The 18,134-nt window shown below is 44.5% G+C and overlaps 1 protein-coding gene across 14 annotated transcripts in view; it reads right to left on the reverse strand.

Annotated features, from left to right (window-relative positions):
• Positions 1-3,054: 3,054 nt before the first annotated feature.
• The window catches only part of SRCIN1 (SRC kinase signaling inhibitor 1), a 1,709,922-nt gene continuing 1,694,842 nt past the window's right edge, over positions 3,055-18,134 (reverse strand). For 11 of the 14 annotated variants that reach the window (XM_069634673.1, XM_069634672.1, XM_069634685.1 and 8 more), the window contains one exon: positions 3,055-17,267. In XM_069634673.1, the coding sequence (XP_069490774.1) occupies positions 17,133-17,267 (135 nt within the window). In that variant the 3' untranslated portion in view covers positions 3,055-17,132. Of the gene's footprint in view, positions 17,442-18,134 lie in introns of all 14 variants that reach the window. The other 3 variants (XM_069634680.1, XM_069634676.1, XM_069634678.1) reach the window with 2 other exon arrangements.

The raw sequence follows: 18,134 nt of genomic DNA on the forward strand, positions 1-18,134 counted from the left end.
GTGTCACATTTCAAAGAGAAAAAACACACCCATAATGACATCTTCTGGTTCATTCTGCAAACATCTAAAATCCATTCAGAGGGGGTGACAGAGAGCTATCACTTCGCAAACTGGAGCAATGATGGATTTACCGCCTTAACTCGGTCAAACAAGGTCTAAAAGTGGCAATTGAATAGAATCTCTTTTTTAAATAAGAACCCTTCCTTTAAATAAGAACACTCCGCCTCGCCTCCAGGCTTTTCTAATTTGTCATTTACAGCTGACAACCATTAGCCCCTAGAGTGCTCTAGTCTTTCTCTAAGTATGTTACGATGAGCACTAAACTACAGACCGACTGCTTCCTTGTCTCTTCCGAAGTCACAATTTTGCAAAACAAATGTACAATAAGTGCCTCTGTTTCAAGATTTTTTCCACAAGCTATGTTTCTCCTTAAGCCATGTTTCTGCCTCAGGCATGTCTATTTGATGTATTACTCTGTCAATAACTAATTCTGTTTTTTTCAGTAGCGTGGGAAGGTTCACAACTGACATTAGTTTCAGGGGCCAAGGGCAGGAATAGTGGGTTGGATATCGGTGGGGAAGATTGACTGGGGTCCAGGGAGGGGTGGTAGATCGGGAAAGAAGGATGAGAAAGGGAGCCTGGGTTCCACCTTACAAAGATGTGTTTTGTCACCCTCGAAACTTGCATGCAGAAAGGCGAGAAAAGCACAAAGTCCTGGCATGAAATTCCCCCTAATTTGCCTGATCAAATCATTCCTGCTGCCCTATGACTTCCGAACAGTAGTGCAGGCTTTGTTAATATCTCACATACATTTTTAAAAAGCCTTTATCACCAACAACGCTACTTGGTCCGGCATATCACCTTAACTGGTGGCTAAGTTAAATGTCTTCGGTGGATAGCAATTTATAGACAGTAGGACCATTGCCAGACTAAAGACTAGATGGGCTCACACTGAGAAAACTAGGAGATTGCCATCCTCTTGCAGCCTTCTGACCCTTTGGAATTCCATCCCAGTACCAATCTGAATCTATGATTAAACTGAATCACCATAAAATCATCTCGTAATCAATAGTGACCTACATCAGCTAGTATTTGTGAAAACTAGTTTTCTGCCTCCTTCTAGCCTACCACTATTGCACGGTTGTGAAAGGGGTAGCTGTTGACTCTTCTCTTTCTTACCACGCCTTTACTGTACTGCATTTACTGGGACCCCGGAGCAGTATAGAAGCTGAGTAACACAGCATTATGTTACAAGCATTCAGATGGGTCATATTACAGTACATTTACATATTGGTCACTGCCCATTGTACTCCACGACAATGGGGAGCACCATACTGGGATTTATCATTCTTGGTATGGCGAGTACCTGCCACCAAAACTCTTTGATGCCCTCCAAATGTTCTGCCCTGTTGGTGGACTTGTACAAGCGCTTAAAGCATGCCTCAAGTATTACCCAGATCAACTCAATCAAATTTAGTAATGGAGATTCTGCAAATTGTGTAATTTGGGGTGTCCTCAAGGTTCTTCTTCCGAGCATACAGCAACATGCGCTTCCTAACTATAATCTTTTTAAAGAAGTCTGTGCCCATTTTGCCCTCAAAATAAATCAGGGCTAGCAGGCCCTTCTTGGTGATGCCACCAAAGACATGTACTTTGACTGCATGGTACAGGCCGGGCTTGCTTGAAAAGTGCCCTTTCCTCCTCAACGCCAGCCTATTCAATCTTTCCACGTCAACCCTAGTCTTGTCCTTGAACAGGACATCATCAAAGTTTTCCATCGCCTCCATCAAGACCCACAAGCAGTCCACTCACTTTCCTTACGGACATCACAGATAACATGATTATGATTTGATTTGTATCGCGCATACCCTTGGAGGGACCGAGCACATATGCATTCGGGCGCAGGATGTTCCTCTAAAAAATTTGTCGCAATGTTGCTGGGGGTTTGAAAAACTCATGACTTTTAAACTAAACAAATAGGTATGTTTTTAATTGGTTCCTGAATATTGTTAGGGATTCAAGGAATCGAAGGTTCAGTGGAAGAGCGTTCCACATTCGAGGACTAAGGACTGAGAAGCGTCGTTCTAACCCTTGGAATCTTCACCTTCAGTACACAGAGTAACCTCAGAGGTGTCGAGCCCTTTTCTGAAGTCTCAATTACCTACTGTTCATAATGCTGCTCCTTGTCAGGCTTTACTAGATCTCTTTTCAACTGCCTCACTAATTCAAATTCTTCCATGGACTAGGCAGAAGCGCTGCAGTTGGATTGCATGGTTTAAGCAACCCAAGCATTTTTTCAACACAATTCCTCCATTTGAATCTCTCAGAAGCCATGCACAATGTATCAATACACTCCCTCCGTAACCACCTATTCTAAACATACTACTTACCAACCCACAGAAACATCAGAGTATACCCCAGGAAACCTTTCTCCATCAGTGAAAGGTAATGAAATACAAAAGTGACAAAAACGTAGAATCGCTCCCACTTGGAGCCTGTGATTTCTGACAGTTATAAACAATTTAAATCCAGAATCACCCACATTCATTTTCTTTGGTAAGTGGCGTCTCCCCAGACTGAGTGGTAGTGCAACGTTTTCTTTGTATGATGTTCTATGTCCATTGTATTTCTTTGTTTTACGTTGTATAATGTTCATATTTCTTCCAGGTCCGTTTCAGTGACTGAACACAATGGTGGAAAAAACACAATGTAAAATAGTGCTGCTGCAAAGTGGTTACAGGGAATACTGGCTGCCCTCATACAAGGGGTTTTCAGCGAGACAAACGTCATGTTGATGCAAACTTTTGAAAGGCAAGTAAAACATGTTACACATACAGACCAAAGCACTAGATGGTAGGGCGTAGGAAGAACGGTGACTGTATAACCGATTCATGCTGCAAAATAAGACTTACATTTTGAGTGCATCTAAGAAAAGAAACACAAGGCATACACTTACATCCTTATGAGTTCTGACTTTTGCAATTTTAGTCTCACCTATGACTGACAAAACGAGATATTTTTAAAGAGAGCATAAAAAAAGCAATTAAATCAATGAAGAAAAATATGTATAATTTTTTTATTAAAGCCAAACACTTTGATACAAAAACAAAAAAATCGTGACCTTTTTCATTTGGAATTTTCATTTCACAAAAAAGTAACCCACAAACATGTTTGTTTCTCACAGATTAATCAGGGCATCCTCTATGTCTAAATCGAGCTATGCGAGAAATATTAGCATTCCATTTTCAGAACTAACAGACGCTGGAATTTCAGTGTCGTCTCTAAACAGGATTGCTTTATTTTTATTTTTTTACTTTAAAACAGTTCACAATAAAGTCCATGCTGAAGAGACAAACACACTGTAAAACCCCAAAACTGTGTAGCTTCTAAAAAGCTCATTTTTTTGCTTCCTCTGCTTGGATTTTTTTAAATTTTTTTAACAACGTACAGACAAACACCTCGAAGTGTGCAGGGCAGCCACACCCATGTTCCCATACATGCATAACCCGGGGATGAAAAGAAACGGGAAGGAGTCACAGTTCGGTGTTTCTTTATTAACAATAGTTTAAAGTGATATTTTATTTGTAGCAAAACCCTCTTCATTGCTGTTCACACAACAGCTCTTGACGTCATGAAACAAAACTGTCACAGACACAACACACACACAGATGGTAGTCACAAAGAAATATGGAAAGCAAATTAGCAAAAAGCCAACCATTTCTGGAGAATATTTCAGACCATGAGTCTTAAATACCCTCCAGCCCTCATCAAAACTCTGTATATTAAAAGGGTGGTGATGTTGGCCACTGACCAAGGTTTTGTGTGCGTGGGGGAGGATCTGCAGATGAGTTAAAGGATTACTGTGCAAGACAGCAAGCACGAGACTCTGGACATTTGCAGCCAAGAATAGGATAAGCCTTCTGCTAAACTTTTCAGGAGTTTTCATCATCATAGAGGTAGGACTGTATTTCGGGTACTAAAGAAAGCCAGAACTGTCTGCCACCAAAGAAAGAGCAAATGGCATCCAGCTTTCAACCAAGCAAGCCAATCTGAGCAGATATTAGAGGTGGCACAATCACTTCCAGGTGGCAGACTGCCCTCAGGTGCAGGTTGACCAAACATGGTGCAGCGGCCAGAAGATGACGTTCTGCTACTTTGCAAAGCAACAGCTCAACTCTTAAAGTACTAACAAATCACCCCAGTTTTCTCTCAGACAAAAGATCATGAACGTGATTGCCCAGCAGGCCATATGCATACTATCTATCCCCCATGTTCCAGAAGAAAAGAGCCATTAGGAGAAACAGTGCCAGAAAGTTGCCAGAGCTTATGTTGGCGAAGCCAGGTCGCTGTAGCCATTTCTCCTTTCTGCACACAACTTGGACTACATGGATGGAAAGACAAGCCAACTTCCTGCTTTAACCACAGAACTTCCAAATGTTTCAATCTTGTTATTGGTTAAACCCTTGAGAGGGCTCAATCCTACATATACAGCTTCGAACCTGATTTATTAAATCATAAGTTTGGAATGTCCTAGGTGCATTGGCTCTGCATTGTGTGGTTAGAAAATCTATGCATAGAAATGTTATGTTTTGGGGATTTGGACCATGCAACGCTGCCATTTGCATGATTTCAGACTCTCATGGGGCTCTGTAAAAGTAGGTGGAGGGGATTTGGTTAGAGGAGTGGTAGAGATGAGACATGAGACTCATCTGTTGGTGTAACGGGCATCAGTGAGGGCATGTTCCTAGGGGAGTATTCGTCATACTTGAGTGGCGCATTGTTTTCAGAAGGGAATCCTCTTGCGTGTGAAATCACAGGATGCTTTGGCGGGGGGATAAAGTTTGAGTAGTGCTGAGAAGTTGATTTGAGAGGTAACGAGTAGCAATCGCGTTTGGTGTTGGTAAGCGTGCGACTGGTGAGGGTGAAACGGTTAGTGGTTTGGGGTCAGATCGACACTTGCAATGGTCATTATAGGCATTAACATTTGGTTTAGTGGACATGTGTTCAGAAAATCCGCTAGCTAGAAGTTCACTGTCTAATTTCATCATACATGTTTCATGTGCTGAGCCGGTGTGGCGTGTTAGCTATATGGGTTCGGAAATGAATGTCTTCAGAACTCCTGATTCCAGGTGCTTTCGATAGGCACTGATGCAAATTTTACTTTTGAGCAGGGGCCGGGTGAAAAGCAGCCAGTTGGCAGATGATTGCCCAATGCTGTTTGTACACACTTAGTGAGCTGAACTGGTATGGCGTGCTGGCCTTATTGGTTTTGATTAGTGCCTACAGATAAATGGTGAAAGGTTGACACTTTAACGAGTGAGGGTAATTTATGAATGGGAGCACAGAACTGTGCAGTGCAGGAAAATATCCATCTGCTCTTATTCCTTCCACTCGATTCAACCCATTGAAGAACACAGCCAGCAGTATCCAGGTACCATTGCACACATATTGTATTTGTATAATGCATGCAGGCTAAATGCATAGAAGCACATTGGCTCGCTGAACCCAGCATTTCTCACCTGCGTTCGCCCGTATTCGCAACAGCCTTCACATATTCCTGAGGCCTGCGCAATCCACTGACCAGTCCTGCAGCCAAACGGGGCGATTTTCTGTGCATATCTCAGTTTCACTTTTATGCCACATCAAATTCCTGGCTGCCATGCCGCGCCCTCACACCGCTTCACAGCGACAGTGCAAACACGTTTGGTGCAGGTCATACAATGACCGCCTGTGCACGGTTCCAAATGACATTGTCTTCTTTTTCCCTGATCGGCAAGTTGTCTTCGCCTAGTAAGTTGCAATCATAAGGAAAATTGTATAGGTTGAGATCAATTCTAATCCTTTCAGCCATCATCACCTTTGGGTTGTATAAGTCATCTCAAAGGGGACGTATATGCCCAGACGTGGGCCCCAAGCCTGCTGAGCCTAGAGACTCAAGCGACTCCTCACTGATGAGGCCCAATGAGGCCGAAACATGTCTGGGGGATGCCTGTGGTCTCGTGCAGAAGACATGCGACCAGGCAGTTTGGCTGCACTGCCCCTTTGGGGGTGGGACCAAGCTTGATTTGCCTGTGGCCTTCCCCCTCAGTAATGGCTTGGCAGGCTGAAGAACACCGGTCTGGAGGGTCGCGCCAGAGGTTAAGATTCATTTAACATTTTCCAGCCATCACCTCTTTTGTGTTGGAATTTTTTTTTTGCGGCATATTTCAACAGTCATTCACTGGCATATGTGTTTTCCAGCATGCATATATCAGAGTACTTACTTTAAATGGAAAACTGGCTGGACTCTTGAGGGGACAAGACCTGACATTTTATGGCAGAGGGCTATGAAAGAGCAAATTACGGATGGACTATTGCCACCTGGCCCCTAATTCGGAATTGGCTTCCTTGAAATCTGTATTTATTGATGTGGTTACATCTTGATTAGAGATGCTGTAAATTAGTGATATTTTAAGACATTACTCAGCACTTCTAACAGTTATTTTTTTATTTTATTGGATATTTCTAAAGCGCCTATACATCAAATGGTGTTTCAAAGCACCAGGTTTGTAGAGAGATAACTTAGGCTTGGGGGTGGATACCAGAACAGTGCAGCAAGATGCGCGCCGTAATCTCTGGATGCCATTTGTCCATCAATACTTGGGCTACTGCACTTGAAGACATTATGAATCACAGTTCGTCTGGGAGGATCCACAGAAACTGATGGAAACACCAGACTCACAGAATGACCTTTCTTGGGAGAAGAGTTCAATGGAATGAGTGTATGGACTGTCACAAGACAGAAGCAAACTGCGAAGGAACCTGCGCTAACTAACAGTGGAGGGACTTGCACTCAAATTGGCAGACTGATCGTTGCCCACATCTCCCTTCCATAGAGATAAGGGAGGAAGCCACCTCTTTGGAAGCCCCTCGTTCACACAGAAAAGGCCACATCCTGCAGGAAAAGCTGTCCAAGGCAGGACTTTCTGCTGCAGTGCGTCCTGTATAATCAGCAGGTGGCACTACAACGCGGGTCACTTTGTCCTCCGTATACCATAAGAAACCTGGAGGATGCCCATACCCTCAGTAATTAAGCTGTTAAACCTCGACATCAGCAAGTGCATGGCAGACTAAACAATGACACACCCCGAGATGTGGAGACATGTTCAACAAAGATTTGAGGAGGGGTGGACGTGCGCTAAAGCCTTTTGCCTTATCACTGGATTAAAAAGATCAACCATCTAGATAGGAGCGATAGTGTACATAGAACTAAAGCTTTATTTCCAGCTAAAGATGAGTAAGCACCAATAAGGTTCATCTCATACCGGCCTACTAGGAGAATGTTTTTAGAGCTGGCCACGGGAAATGCGATGTGTCTGTGACTTTGCAAAGGGGGTAGCATGAGCCAAGCAATGCAGGACACCCACTACTTCCTCAAAAGCATAACAGACAATGGTTTTCTAGACACCACCTCAAAAGGAGTGACTTGAGCTAGAGTTCACCATTTCTTTTCACTTGAGGCTGAAGGGGGATCTGGAGCTCTATATTCCATACTTTAAAACATGCCCCATACGAAAGCAGAGGAGGCTGGGTCACTTAAACAACTGATCACCTCAAATATTTGCAAGGGAGTTTACATTCTTTTTCACAGTCTTAGGAGGAATGGTAACTATTGTTATTACAATGTCTAGTACATAGTACACAATTCGGAAATGAATAAGTCTATCCCCAAATACAATGTGCTCATGTTTTGAGTCTGGTATCTCAGTGTAAGATTTCCTCAACAAAATAAATGGCTGGAAGTCCATCCCTTTAGCACAACTAACTCACATCTGATGTGAAGATGACAGCGTGTTGAAAACATGATTAAAGAATAATTAGTGGGATGCATAAACAGGTGCCTCAAAACTGAAATCTTCTTGTGAACAAACTCTCTAACATATATGGCTCCCCAAAAAGTGCAGCATGCCTCAGTGCTGTATATGCACCATTATTAATAAGCTAATGAGGCAGGATCCTAGGTGTTCCACGGCCTTCAATCCCAAAAACAAAGATCACCAATGTTTTCCAGCAGAAATGAAAGACATAGGATAGGGCCTCATTACGAGTCTGGACTCGAACATGTTACCGGCACCGAGCTTCCTGGTGCCACTGGGACATTACAAGTCCCAACGGACTGGGAAGCTAGGTGCCGGAAAATGTTTGTCCCCATACCCGTGGAGTCCCATTGGACTCCACGGGAATGGCTTCACGGAAGCACCAGCAGCACTACTAAAGGTGTCGGTGCTTCCGTCTCAAGTCTGCCCACCGGGGCTGCTGCGCCCGGCAGGGTCAGACCTGTTGGGCGCAGCGTCCCGGCAGGCAGACTCGGAGTGTGGCAGACCGGAAACAAGGGTGCCGCTAAGCTTCCTGACACCCTTGTTTCTGCACCGCCACACTCATAATGAGGCCCACAGCCATTCCAGAACAACAAATTACTCACCCCAGGTAATGTTCTTTCTGATGGATGTTCCTCCCATGGATTCCTCATCTTTGATATATCTGATATCCTGCTTGCAGCTTCGGAAACATTTTGATATGAGAGAGCGGTGTGCGTCGTCGACTCTAGGTCCCTCCGCGGCTTCCATCCTGCACTTGGCCATGACATCGACACTGCTAAAAAATAGCGCATACTGTGCCCGCTGACTGAATTCAAGTTTTTCCCCCTCTTATTTCACAGCCATCTCAAAGGTCAAACAAGCACCCAGACATTGAAACAGAGGAAGATGTAATCAACGGAAATCCACCCAAAGATTGAGGAGCAGGTTGTGAGAGCGATGAGGAATCCATGGGAAAAACATCCATGAGAAAGAACATTACCAGGGGTAAGTAATTTGTTCTTCTAATAGATCGTTTCCTCCCACGGATTCCTCATCTTTGATAGACTCCCAAAGCAGTTTGTAAATGGAGGCATGATCAATAATTTGCTATTGATTTACAATGTGAAGAACAGCCTTGCCAAATTTAGCTTCCTGACATGACACAGAAGCAAGACAAAAATGTTTCGTCAAGGTGTGCAGCGAAGACCAGGTTGCAGAATTGCAAATATTCTGCACCGGTATCCCTCTTTGAAGTGGTGAAGTTGTAGCCACTCCTCTTTTAGAATGAGGCCTTAATTTATCAGGGACATCCTTGCCAGCCAAAGTGTAACACTTAGAAATACATAAAATTATCCATCGAGATAAGGTCTGTTTGGTAACAGCCTGTCCGAACCTATGACTAGAATAACCAATAAAAAGTAGATCATCTTGTCTGACTTTAGACAGCCCGTTAAAATAAAAACTTAGCACTCTCCTGGGAACTAGATGACGCAGTCTCTCTTCATCCTTGGAAGGATGAGAAGGTGGATAAAAGGCAGGTAGAACTATTCTTTCTGTCAGGTGAAACTCAAACACAACCTCAGGAAGAAATGGAGGACGAATCCTCAAAAAACCTTTTCCTTATAAAAAAAAGTAGTAAATGGTGGCTTGCATGACAAAGCCTGAATCTGACGCTCTACGAGCAGAAGTGATCGCTATGAGAAAAATAGTCTTCAAAGTCAACAACCTAAGCGGACATGAATGAAGAGGCTCAAACAGAGCACACATTAAAAAATGTAGTACTAAATTAAGATCCCAAGCTGGAACTATGAAAGGTACCGGAGGAAAGATGTTTGCCTGTCCCTTTAGGAACTAAATTACAATGGGCATCAAGAAGAGTCTTGCTCAGACGAGCGCTTAAAAATGGATAGCAAAGCCCTATATCCTTTTGAAGTACACACCTGTAGTCCACAATAGGCCAGATATAACAAGAAAGATAACAATGAGGGAGTGTTACAACTGAAAGGGTCAATATCTTCACCTCTGTACCAGCTGAAAAATGTGTTCTAAAAGGCAGCAGTATGGTTCCATGTCATTTCATCACCTGCCTGTTCATCCGCAGGCTTTTTAACGTGCACATTCCAGCGAATGTGCCCCTCCCACACATATTTTTTGCTATTGTCCACCTGCCAAACCCTTATCTGCCCTTTCCCACCCCCCTTAAAAAATTCGATGAGCACATTCGATGGAATGTGCACATTAAAAAGTCTGGGGATGAACAGGCAGGCGATGAAAGGACGTTGTACCAGCAGTATAGAGCTTTTGTTGCTGGCCTTCTGGCCGAAAGCGACACCTCCATCACGTCTTCCAGAAGATCCCAATCATTGCATCGGCCAACAGAGAGATTCCCTCTTGAAGTGCCCAGAACAAGAGCTACAGCTTCCCTGTACAGAGATAGTGACCCCCCACACCTCTTCTCCTGTTGAAATAATCAGGACAGTTTTCCCACACACAGAAGGCAAAAAGGCCATCAGCGCCAGTCTGATTGCCCTCAGATCCAATGCCCTTAGCCCCGAAAGGTTTATGTGTAGTTTGGACTCAAACAGAGACCAATGACCTACGACTGTCAGATCGTCCATGTGAGCTCCTCATCCCTTGAGGGAGGAGTCTGTGGCCACTGTCACCTCCGGCCACAGTTGCCAAACATTCTCCTTGTAGGCCCCACCATAGAAAATCCTGTGCGACACTGCTCGGGACCTGAAGGAGGTCTGTCATCCTACCGCGGAACTGGGACCATTGGGATATGAGGGCTCACTGGAGGGATCTCATCCTCAGATGGGCCTCTGGAACCAGGAAAATACAGGATGCAATAAGGCTGAGCAACCTCAGAAAATCAAAGGCCGGCAGATGTTGGTCATTCTGAAATGTTCTTACCATCCACAAAATATGCTGATGGTAAGAAAAGCCCTTATTTTAGGGGGCAAAACTTTCCCTGAGGAAGAGTCCAGGACTTCTCCAATAAATTGAAGCTTTTGAGAAGGTGTCATGTGGAACTTCTTGAAATTGAGGGAAAAGCCCACATTGTGGAGGGAGTGGAAGATGCTGCTGAGATGTTCCAGAACTTGTTTGGAAGAATGAGCTCTGATCACCCAATCGTCCAGATAGGGATAGATGTGAATCCCTCCCTTCAGACTTGCTGCCATCACTGTGATAAACCTGGTGAACACCCTCGGGTGGAGTTGAGCCGGAATCGCAGAACCCGAAATTGAAAGTGAGAAATGCTAATGGTGAACCCCAGGTACCTACTGTGCTTGGCATGTATGGGCACATGGAAGTGAAATCCTGAAGATTGAGTGACACCATCCAATCCTGGACCTGGAGCATCTGCGAAAGAGTGACCATCTTGAATCGGTCCTTCCTGAGGAACTTGTTCAAGCATCTCAGGTCTAAGATGGGTCACATACCTCAGTCTTTCTTGGGAATCAGAAAATAAGAGTACCACCATCCCTGGTTCCTCTCTGATACAGGCAGTCTTTCTATCACATCTTTCTCCTGCAGGGAGAGAAGTTCCTGCAGAAGGAGCAGATCTGGTTCCCCTAAAGATTGTTTACTTGGGTACAATCCGGGGGCTTCTTTAAGAAGGGGAGACAGTAACCATGGGCTACCGTTTGCAGTGCCCAAGCATCCGAAGCAATGCTTTGCCATTCGTCTAAATGCTGTATTAGCCCTGCCTACCACTACCGTCCTGTGGACCAAGGATTTAAAGAGGTTTTGTTGCTGTGGCTGCAGCGGAGGTGCCGGTTGTTTTACCGCCACGACCTCGTCCACAACAAGGTAGTCTTCTCTGCCTCTCTCATACATCTGTTCCCTTGTTCTGCCGAATGAAGAATAGTACCGAAAGCAATGATCCCTCCAAACTTGAGAGGCCGAATGGCTTTGTTGTGGTTGGTGAATCGCTGCTCCCAGTGACTTATCAGCTGCCTTGGATGCCTGCAGCTTCTCCGAATTCTCATCTGCTTTGTGTCAAATAGTTTAGAGCCATCAAATGGCATGTCTAATAGCCTTGCCTGAACATCGGAGGCAAACCTCGACCTGCACAGCCACGCAAATCTTCTGGCAACAGTACCCACTGCCACAGAGTGGCTCACTCAATCCAAGGAGTCTAATACTGATTGCAATGACTGACAATGTGTTCTTCTCATCCCGGACGATGTTAAGAAATCCCCCTTTCTTCTCCTTCAGGAATACGCTGTGCAGCCTGAGCAACCACATCCGACAAAGGATGAGAAAATGTAGCTAGTGCACACAGAGCATTAATGGCCTTCAGTACCATGCTTCCCTCAGAAAACACCCTCTTTCCTACGGCATCACACTTCTTATCATCCCTTATAATTGAAGGCCTCAAAATCAAAGACTCCTTTGGTGGAGCGGAAGAGGAAGGATGTAGCTTCAACTTCCCTCGAATCAACCAATCCGTCAATGCCTCTCGAAGATGCTTCTCAAACTCACTGGCCGGGCTCTTAGGAATGCGAGAAGCAGTCTTCAAGGATTCCCCGTCAGCCTTACGAGTTCTAATCAGGTCAGAAGCCTTTTTAAATTCCTTCGAAGGGCCGCAAAGGGGCACCTTCGAGAACTCCTCAAGGATCTGGAGGTGAAATTCCTCACAATCAGCTTTAGATGCCGATTTGCTTGGGAAACATACCCTTTTTCTGTCGGATGAGGAATCTGACGATGATGGGGAGTGATGATGTCTCTCCTTCATTTTTTTAATGGAAATACAACAAATGTCTTTTATCACTCCTCAATCTGGAGCGCTTAGCTTGCTGAGGTGAGATGTCCCTCAAGCTTTTTTTGGTCGGATGATCTCTTTTTTGATGGGTTGGTCGAAGGAGATTTAGATGGTGGCATACCTAGGGTGAGCCTCCCCTTCCTCTTCTTCAAGAACCAGAGTCATCGACCTTATGGCCAGAGGCACATCCTGTGCAGATTTGTAATCAACATTTTCAATCCACAGTCCGCACACCTCTTGAATCCAGTTTTTGCAGAAGACATATCTCAGGATTTCAAGAAGAACACAGTTGAAAATCGCTGAGGCGATCAAACTGTTCGAAGTGCTGTGCTACGGAAAAACAGAAGCAATGAGTGCAGTGCATGCTATTTGTACCAGTGCCAACATCACGGCCGAGTGTAGGATGGAAGCCACCGAGGGACCTTGAGTTGATGACACACAGCGCCCTCTGCTGCCGAAAAGTTTCCAAAGCTGCAAGTAGGATATCGGATTTACCAAAGGTGAGGATTCCGTGGGAGGTCACGATCTATTCAAAAGTATTCTCTGAGGCCAACTCAGAGTCCAAACTTACCCCCAAATGTTTTAGATTTCCCTTCTCCTCGTGCCTCAATTGTGCCGCCAGTTTCCTAAGAACACTGAGCTATCTTGCGAGCAGTTCTTCCTCTCCATCTCGCATCTCAGGTCAAACATGTCTAAGTGCCTTTTGCAGCGGAAGGCTCTTCAACACAACACCTTCATACAGTGATAACAGCACAGAAGACTGCGCTGTGAAATCTTTTGTTGCTCCACACTTTGTGCTCTTACTAAAACAATATAGATAGTTGGTCATTGCATCCTGTGTGTTTGAAGTGGACTACTAGAAAAGCACCTTTGTCAAAACGGTTTGTATTGTGTGCAATAGAAGTCCCCTCCCTTAAGAGGACCAGCGGGCCCACGTCTCAACATCTCTACCTTAAACAATCATTCCCCATACCAGGCTAATAGGATTTTGGGCTCTAAGCTGTTAAAAAGTCAATTCAAAAGGCTGGAAAAAATGTTTGGGGAAGTAACTTTAAATTAAATTAGCCTCATATACCAAACACCACTAGAACATGTCCTTAATTTATTTTGATGGATTCTTTTATCTGAATATCTATCGTTTAATCCAGAATTATCAAGGTCAGGCTAAGGAAATCCAACTGAATCACTTTTGATTCAATCTCAAATTGAAATGTACAATTAAACAGAGCTGTGACTACAATGCATGTTACAGGAAATTGCAAATCCATTGATAGGAGGATTCACACATTACAAAAGTCACTCCCACAGGAACCCAAAAATAGGATCGTCACAGTGCCAGGAGAAAAGCAGGACCCTCACCGAGAAGTTAGAAAATCCAACCAGGCTTGTCCTGCAAAGGTTTTGGCAATAAGGTGTCTGTGAAAGGTTGGGGTCTACTGGTCGATCTGGGACTGAGATTTACCAGAGCCATAGTTTCTACTGGCACAGGGGGTGATGAGTCCACAGATCCAGATCTGTAGATGTGGTGACACCACAGACTACCACCAATGCACCAAAGAACTCTCAATGATGAAGCCGAGTCAGGAGCGGCAGTCGGACTTGGGGGCTTTCTGGTTTCATGAAGGACACAAAAGAGTCTACTTGAACATGTTGGCTCAGTACTCCAACATTCTCTTTCAACAGAGACTAATGTATATGAGCCCAACAGTTCCCCTGCATTTTCTCCTGTGCATGGAGCTCATGGTTTAATCAAAGTGGACAAGAGTTTTGATATTAGGTGTTTAAAGGTCAGCAGCAGTGAGGACACGGACCTCAAAAGGAAACGTTGCAAGCTAAGTGCAACACATAAGATGGAGTTGTTCCTACACACTTACAAACACACACACACACACACAGGGACCTCAGGAGATCCCATTTCATAGTTATATTATATATATATGTATATATTTATATTATGTTTATTTGTATACGTATATATTATGTATATATATCTTTAAAACAATATAAAATGTTAAGACACTTCACTTAAATGTAAAGAGGTGCTTTTGCAATCCACAAGCGTGTGCCCTGTGGATTCAATTTCTTCATAAAAGCTTTGACTGTACAAAATGATGGATTTACAAAAAGGACAAACCAACAGAAAAAAACCCAGACATTAAAAAACCAGCAAAACAAAAAAGTGATTGTAGTCTTCATCTGCTGGATCCTAACATGTGAAACAACAGAATCATTTTACACACACCTCGCACACGCCCCCCCCTACAGGAGTAAAAAAACAGGTCCTGTGCTTACACTGTACATGTTTAGAACATGCCCTCCCGTCCCCCCACACATGAACAGACGTGAATTGTACTTATTCTAACACATAGGAATTAATGTGAGTGGGACTGCACTTCCCAGCCTGGTTCAGGGGCACCAGGTGAGCTGCGGAGAGCTGTAGCAGATTCACACCCGGGCTGTCTCTTGGCTGGGTTCTCATTGCCACCTTGTTGGATGGCACCCAAGTGCAGGGCACTTGTAACACACTTTTTCTACAGGCCGCATTCCATTATTACAGCTTGGACATGACATACGTGTGCAACTGGTAAACTCACAACATCTACTTTGAAAAGGGAGACCAGTCAATAATCCATACAGTCACAGGATCTGGGTACAGTCTCTGGTAAAAGCTGTGCCTCAGTTAGGCCACCTCTGCATTTGTTTTCCTTGGAAAAATCAGCTGTGTCAGGCTTATTTCACACCAGCTCCACCCAGCACTAAAAGTTAGCAGTTATGTGGCCTCCTAGGAAAACCATATGACAATTAAGTAGTCCCTTTGGGATTGTACCAAATGCTGATCTCAACCTTAGCTTATCATATTTTTGGAGCTAGGGTGAAAAGATCAGGTAGCGCTGCTGCATTCTTGGAGGACCTAGCCTTATTCTGCACAAACCGGTCCCTCAGACGTACACCATGCTCCATCACATTGCCACAGATTTATTTCAGCTCTCACTAACAATGCCTCTCTAAACTGGCACAGAGCTCCCGTCACACACAGTCACTGTCTCCGCCCTCACATTGTTAAGTGATTCATCTCTCACATGGGCCCCAACCTGCACACTGTCACTCATAGGGTCATTGCCCTTTGCATTGTCACAAAATAATCACATCTTGCACTCTAACTCAGGCTCCACCACTGCTGTCACTTATGTTTCAAATTACACAGTCACACAGGTTCCAACTCTCTCAGTTGTTTCACCCCTCACACCACCACAGATCCCATTCAGTCTCTCATGACCCAGCCTCCTGCCTTACCCGACGTATGCACAAGCTTTCATCATATCCAACGCAATCCCCATTCCCTTACACTCACTGCCAAATAATCTGCATTAGCAATTTGCCACCCAAACACATTGTCACACCCCCGGCACTCCCATGCCCCCTGCTCCCCAATAAACAATCAACCATAAACATCACGCCTCAAACCTAACATTTTATGACTCATCCCTCACAATATCTCAAGCACAATCTCCCAGACAGCAACCCTGACACTACCTGAAAAAGGGCAAGCAGGCATTATCCCTCATGCTCAACCATGATTCAGGCTGCTTCATAACTCACACAGAACTCAAATTTCCGCTTCATTACAGCCTTCGTTCCCTATTGTAATCTGATGAGGTGCTTGTCTGTTAAGGGTATCAACACTGGGGACATGTTTGTCCAGCACTGTCCCTTTATGAACTCTTTCCACCTTTTTAGAGAGGAGCAGCATTCCTGTTGTGTGAGGGGATATGTCTTGACTGCACGTGTGCAGGCCGATACTGACCCTATGGCCAATCCCAGCCCTTCATCATTATCTCACTCATATTCTTTCTTTGGAAGAAGCTTTCCCTCTACGTAATGTTGGGTTGTTGGACTGTGCTTATTGCTCGGCTTATGATCCACCAAAGCCTTAAATATGGACTTGACTTTCAGAAAAGAAAAAAACAACAATAGAAGCATCTACAGGCTCAAAAAGCAAAAGGACGCTAACCTGATTGGGTCAGAGAAGTTCACTGGTTACCTGTCTCTAACAGTGCAGCACCTTCCTTGGTCCACCGAGGTCCCCAATTGTTGCTGTTAGAAAGGGTAGCAGTGTACGGTTAGCATTAGCAGCAGTAACAGTCTCAGCCCGTGGTTGCACAAGACATCTTCGGAAGCCAGGCTTTTCCCAAAGCTTCCTCATGGTTCAGTTCTGTTTGCTTCCGTTCCTTTGAGGATTGCCATTTGTTGCTGCATGTAGTGATGTCCTCATTTCTTGAAGCTTGCGCAACGTGCGTGTGATTAATAGGCAGGTGAAGAAGGTAGAAGCAGAAGACCAAACTGAGAGGATAGCCATTGTAGAACAGAGTCAACCAGCCTGGAGCGTTATGAAGGAACACCTTGCCTGGTGGTTTCAGGAGACTGTCCAAAGCAGGAGCAAAAGTAGGAAGCAGTGCCCCAGTAGGCAGAAGGAGAACAGTAGAAAGGGCAGTTCACAGAGTGGTTAACTGGCAAAAAGTACACGCTTAGAAGGAAATGGAGGAGTTCCTTGTGCCAAAAGAAGTGAGTACAGGAATGGCTGTTCTACCAGGAGAAGTTTTCTCTGAGCCTGGGTTAGAAGTCTCATTCACACCACTAGCCTCCTTGGGTGATTTAGCAGCCTAGAAAGAAAAGCAAGATTCAAGGAGAAAGAGGAGGAGGAGGAGCAATGCACAAATTCAAACAATTCTAAACCAAGGAGCTGATCAACAAGCAGCAAGACTAGGCCTGAGGCTGGGCAGCTGGAACAAGGTCCACGCCACACAGGGTACGGAGAAGAGCTGGTCCACAGGTTACTGGATGAGGGAAAGAAAGCCATGGAGGGGAGAGAAAGACACACACAGAGGCAGGCAAGGGAAAATGGTTGGGGGGGAAGGGAGAACAAGAAGTGATACATTAGACTTGGCATGCATGCTGCGGTACAACAGTGACTGCATTAGTTGTTAGTCGTGTAACATGTTGCCTAGATTAGCACACCACAGATGCTGCTCATCAGACTGTCCCACAAAAGATGTGGATGTGACCGGTAAAATTATCAGAAACCTAAAACCTAAAGGGGTACACATGAGGCATAAAGGGAAGGTGGGGCTAGAATCATTTGATTGTCGGAAAACCAACATGGTGGCTCAGTAGAAAAAGCAAAAAGAGCCTAATGGTTGGCAGTTTCTAGGAGGACAGTTTTTGCCATAAGCCTGTGCTTTTCAAACAATCGTCTCGGCCATAAAGGCAGGAGAAGGTGAACTGCAGTTAAGGTATATGTAGGGGTTCTCATGTAATGCATCAGTGGACATAAAACTTCAATAATTATTTGGAACAAAACATCCTTTTCTTCTAATATGAAACCATCTCCTATGTGCCAATCTCTTGGAAGACATTTTTGCAGAACCTTCTTTTGTCAGTAGACTAAAAAGGCCATAGCTGTAAGAAGACCAACTTGTTGGTTAATGTGAAAAATATGGTGTGTCGCTCCCGTACTCAGTGTATTAAGG

Source organism: Ambystoma mexicanum, chromosome 13 (assembly GCF_040938575.1).
Source record: "Ambystoma mexicanum isolate Mex_15411 chromosome 13, UKY_AmexF1_1, whole genome shotgun sequence".
Classification (NCBI taxonomy): domain Eukaryota; kingdom Metazoa; phylum Chordata; class Amphibia; order Caudata; family Ambystomatidae; genus Ambystoma; species Ambystoma mexicanum.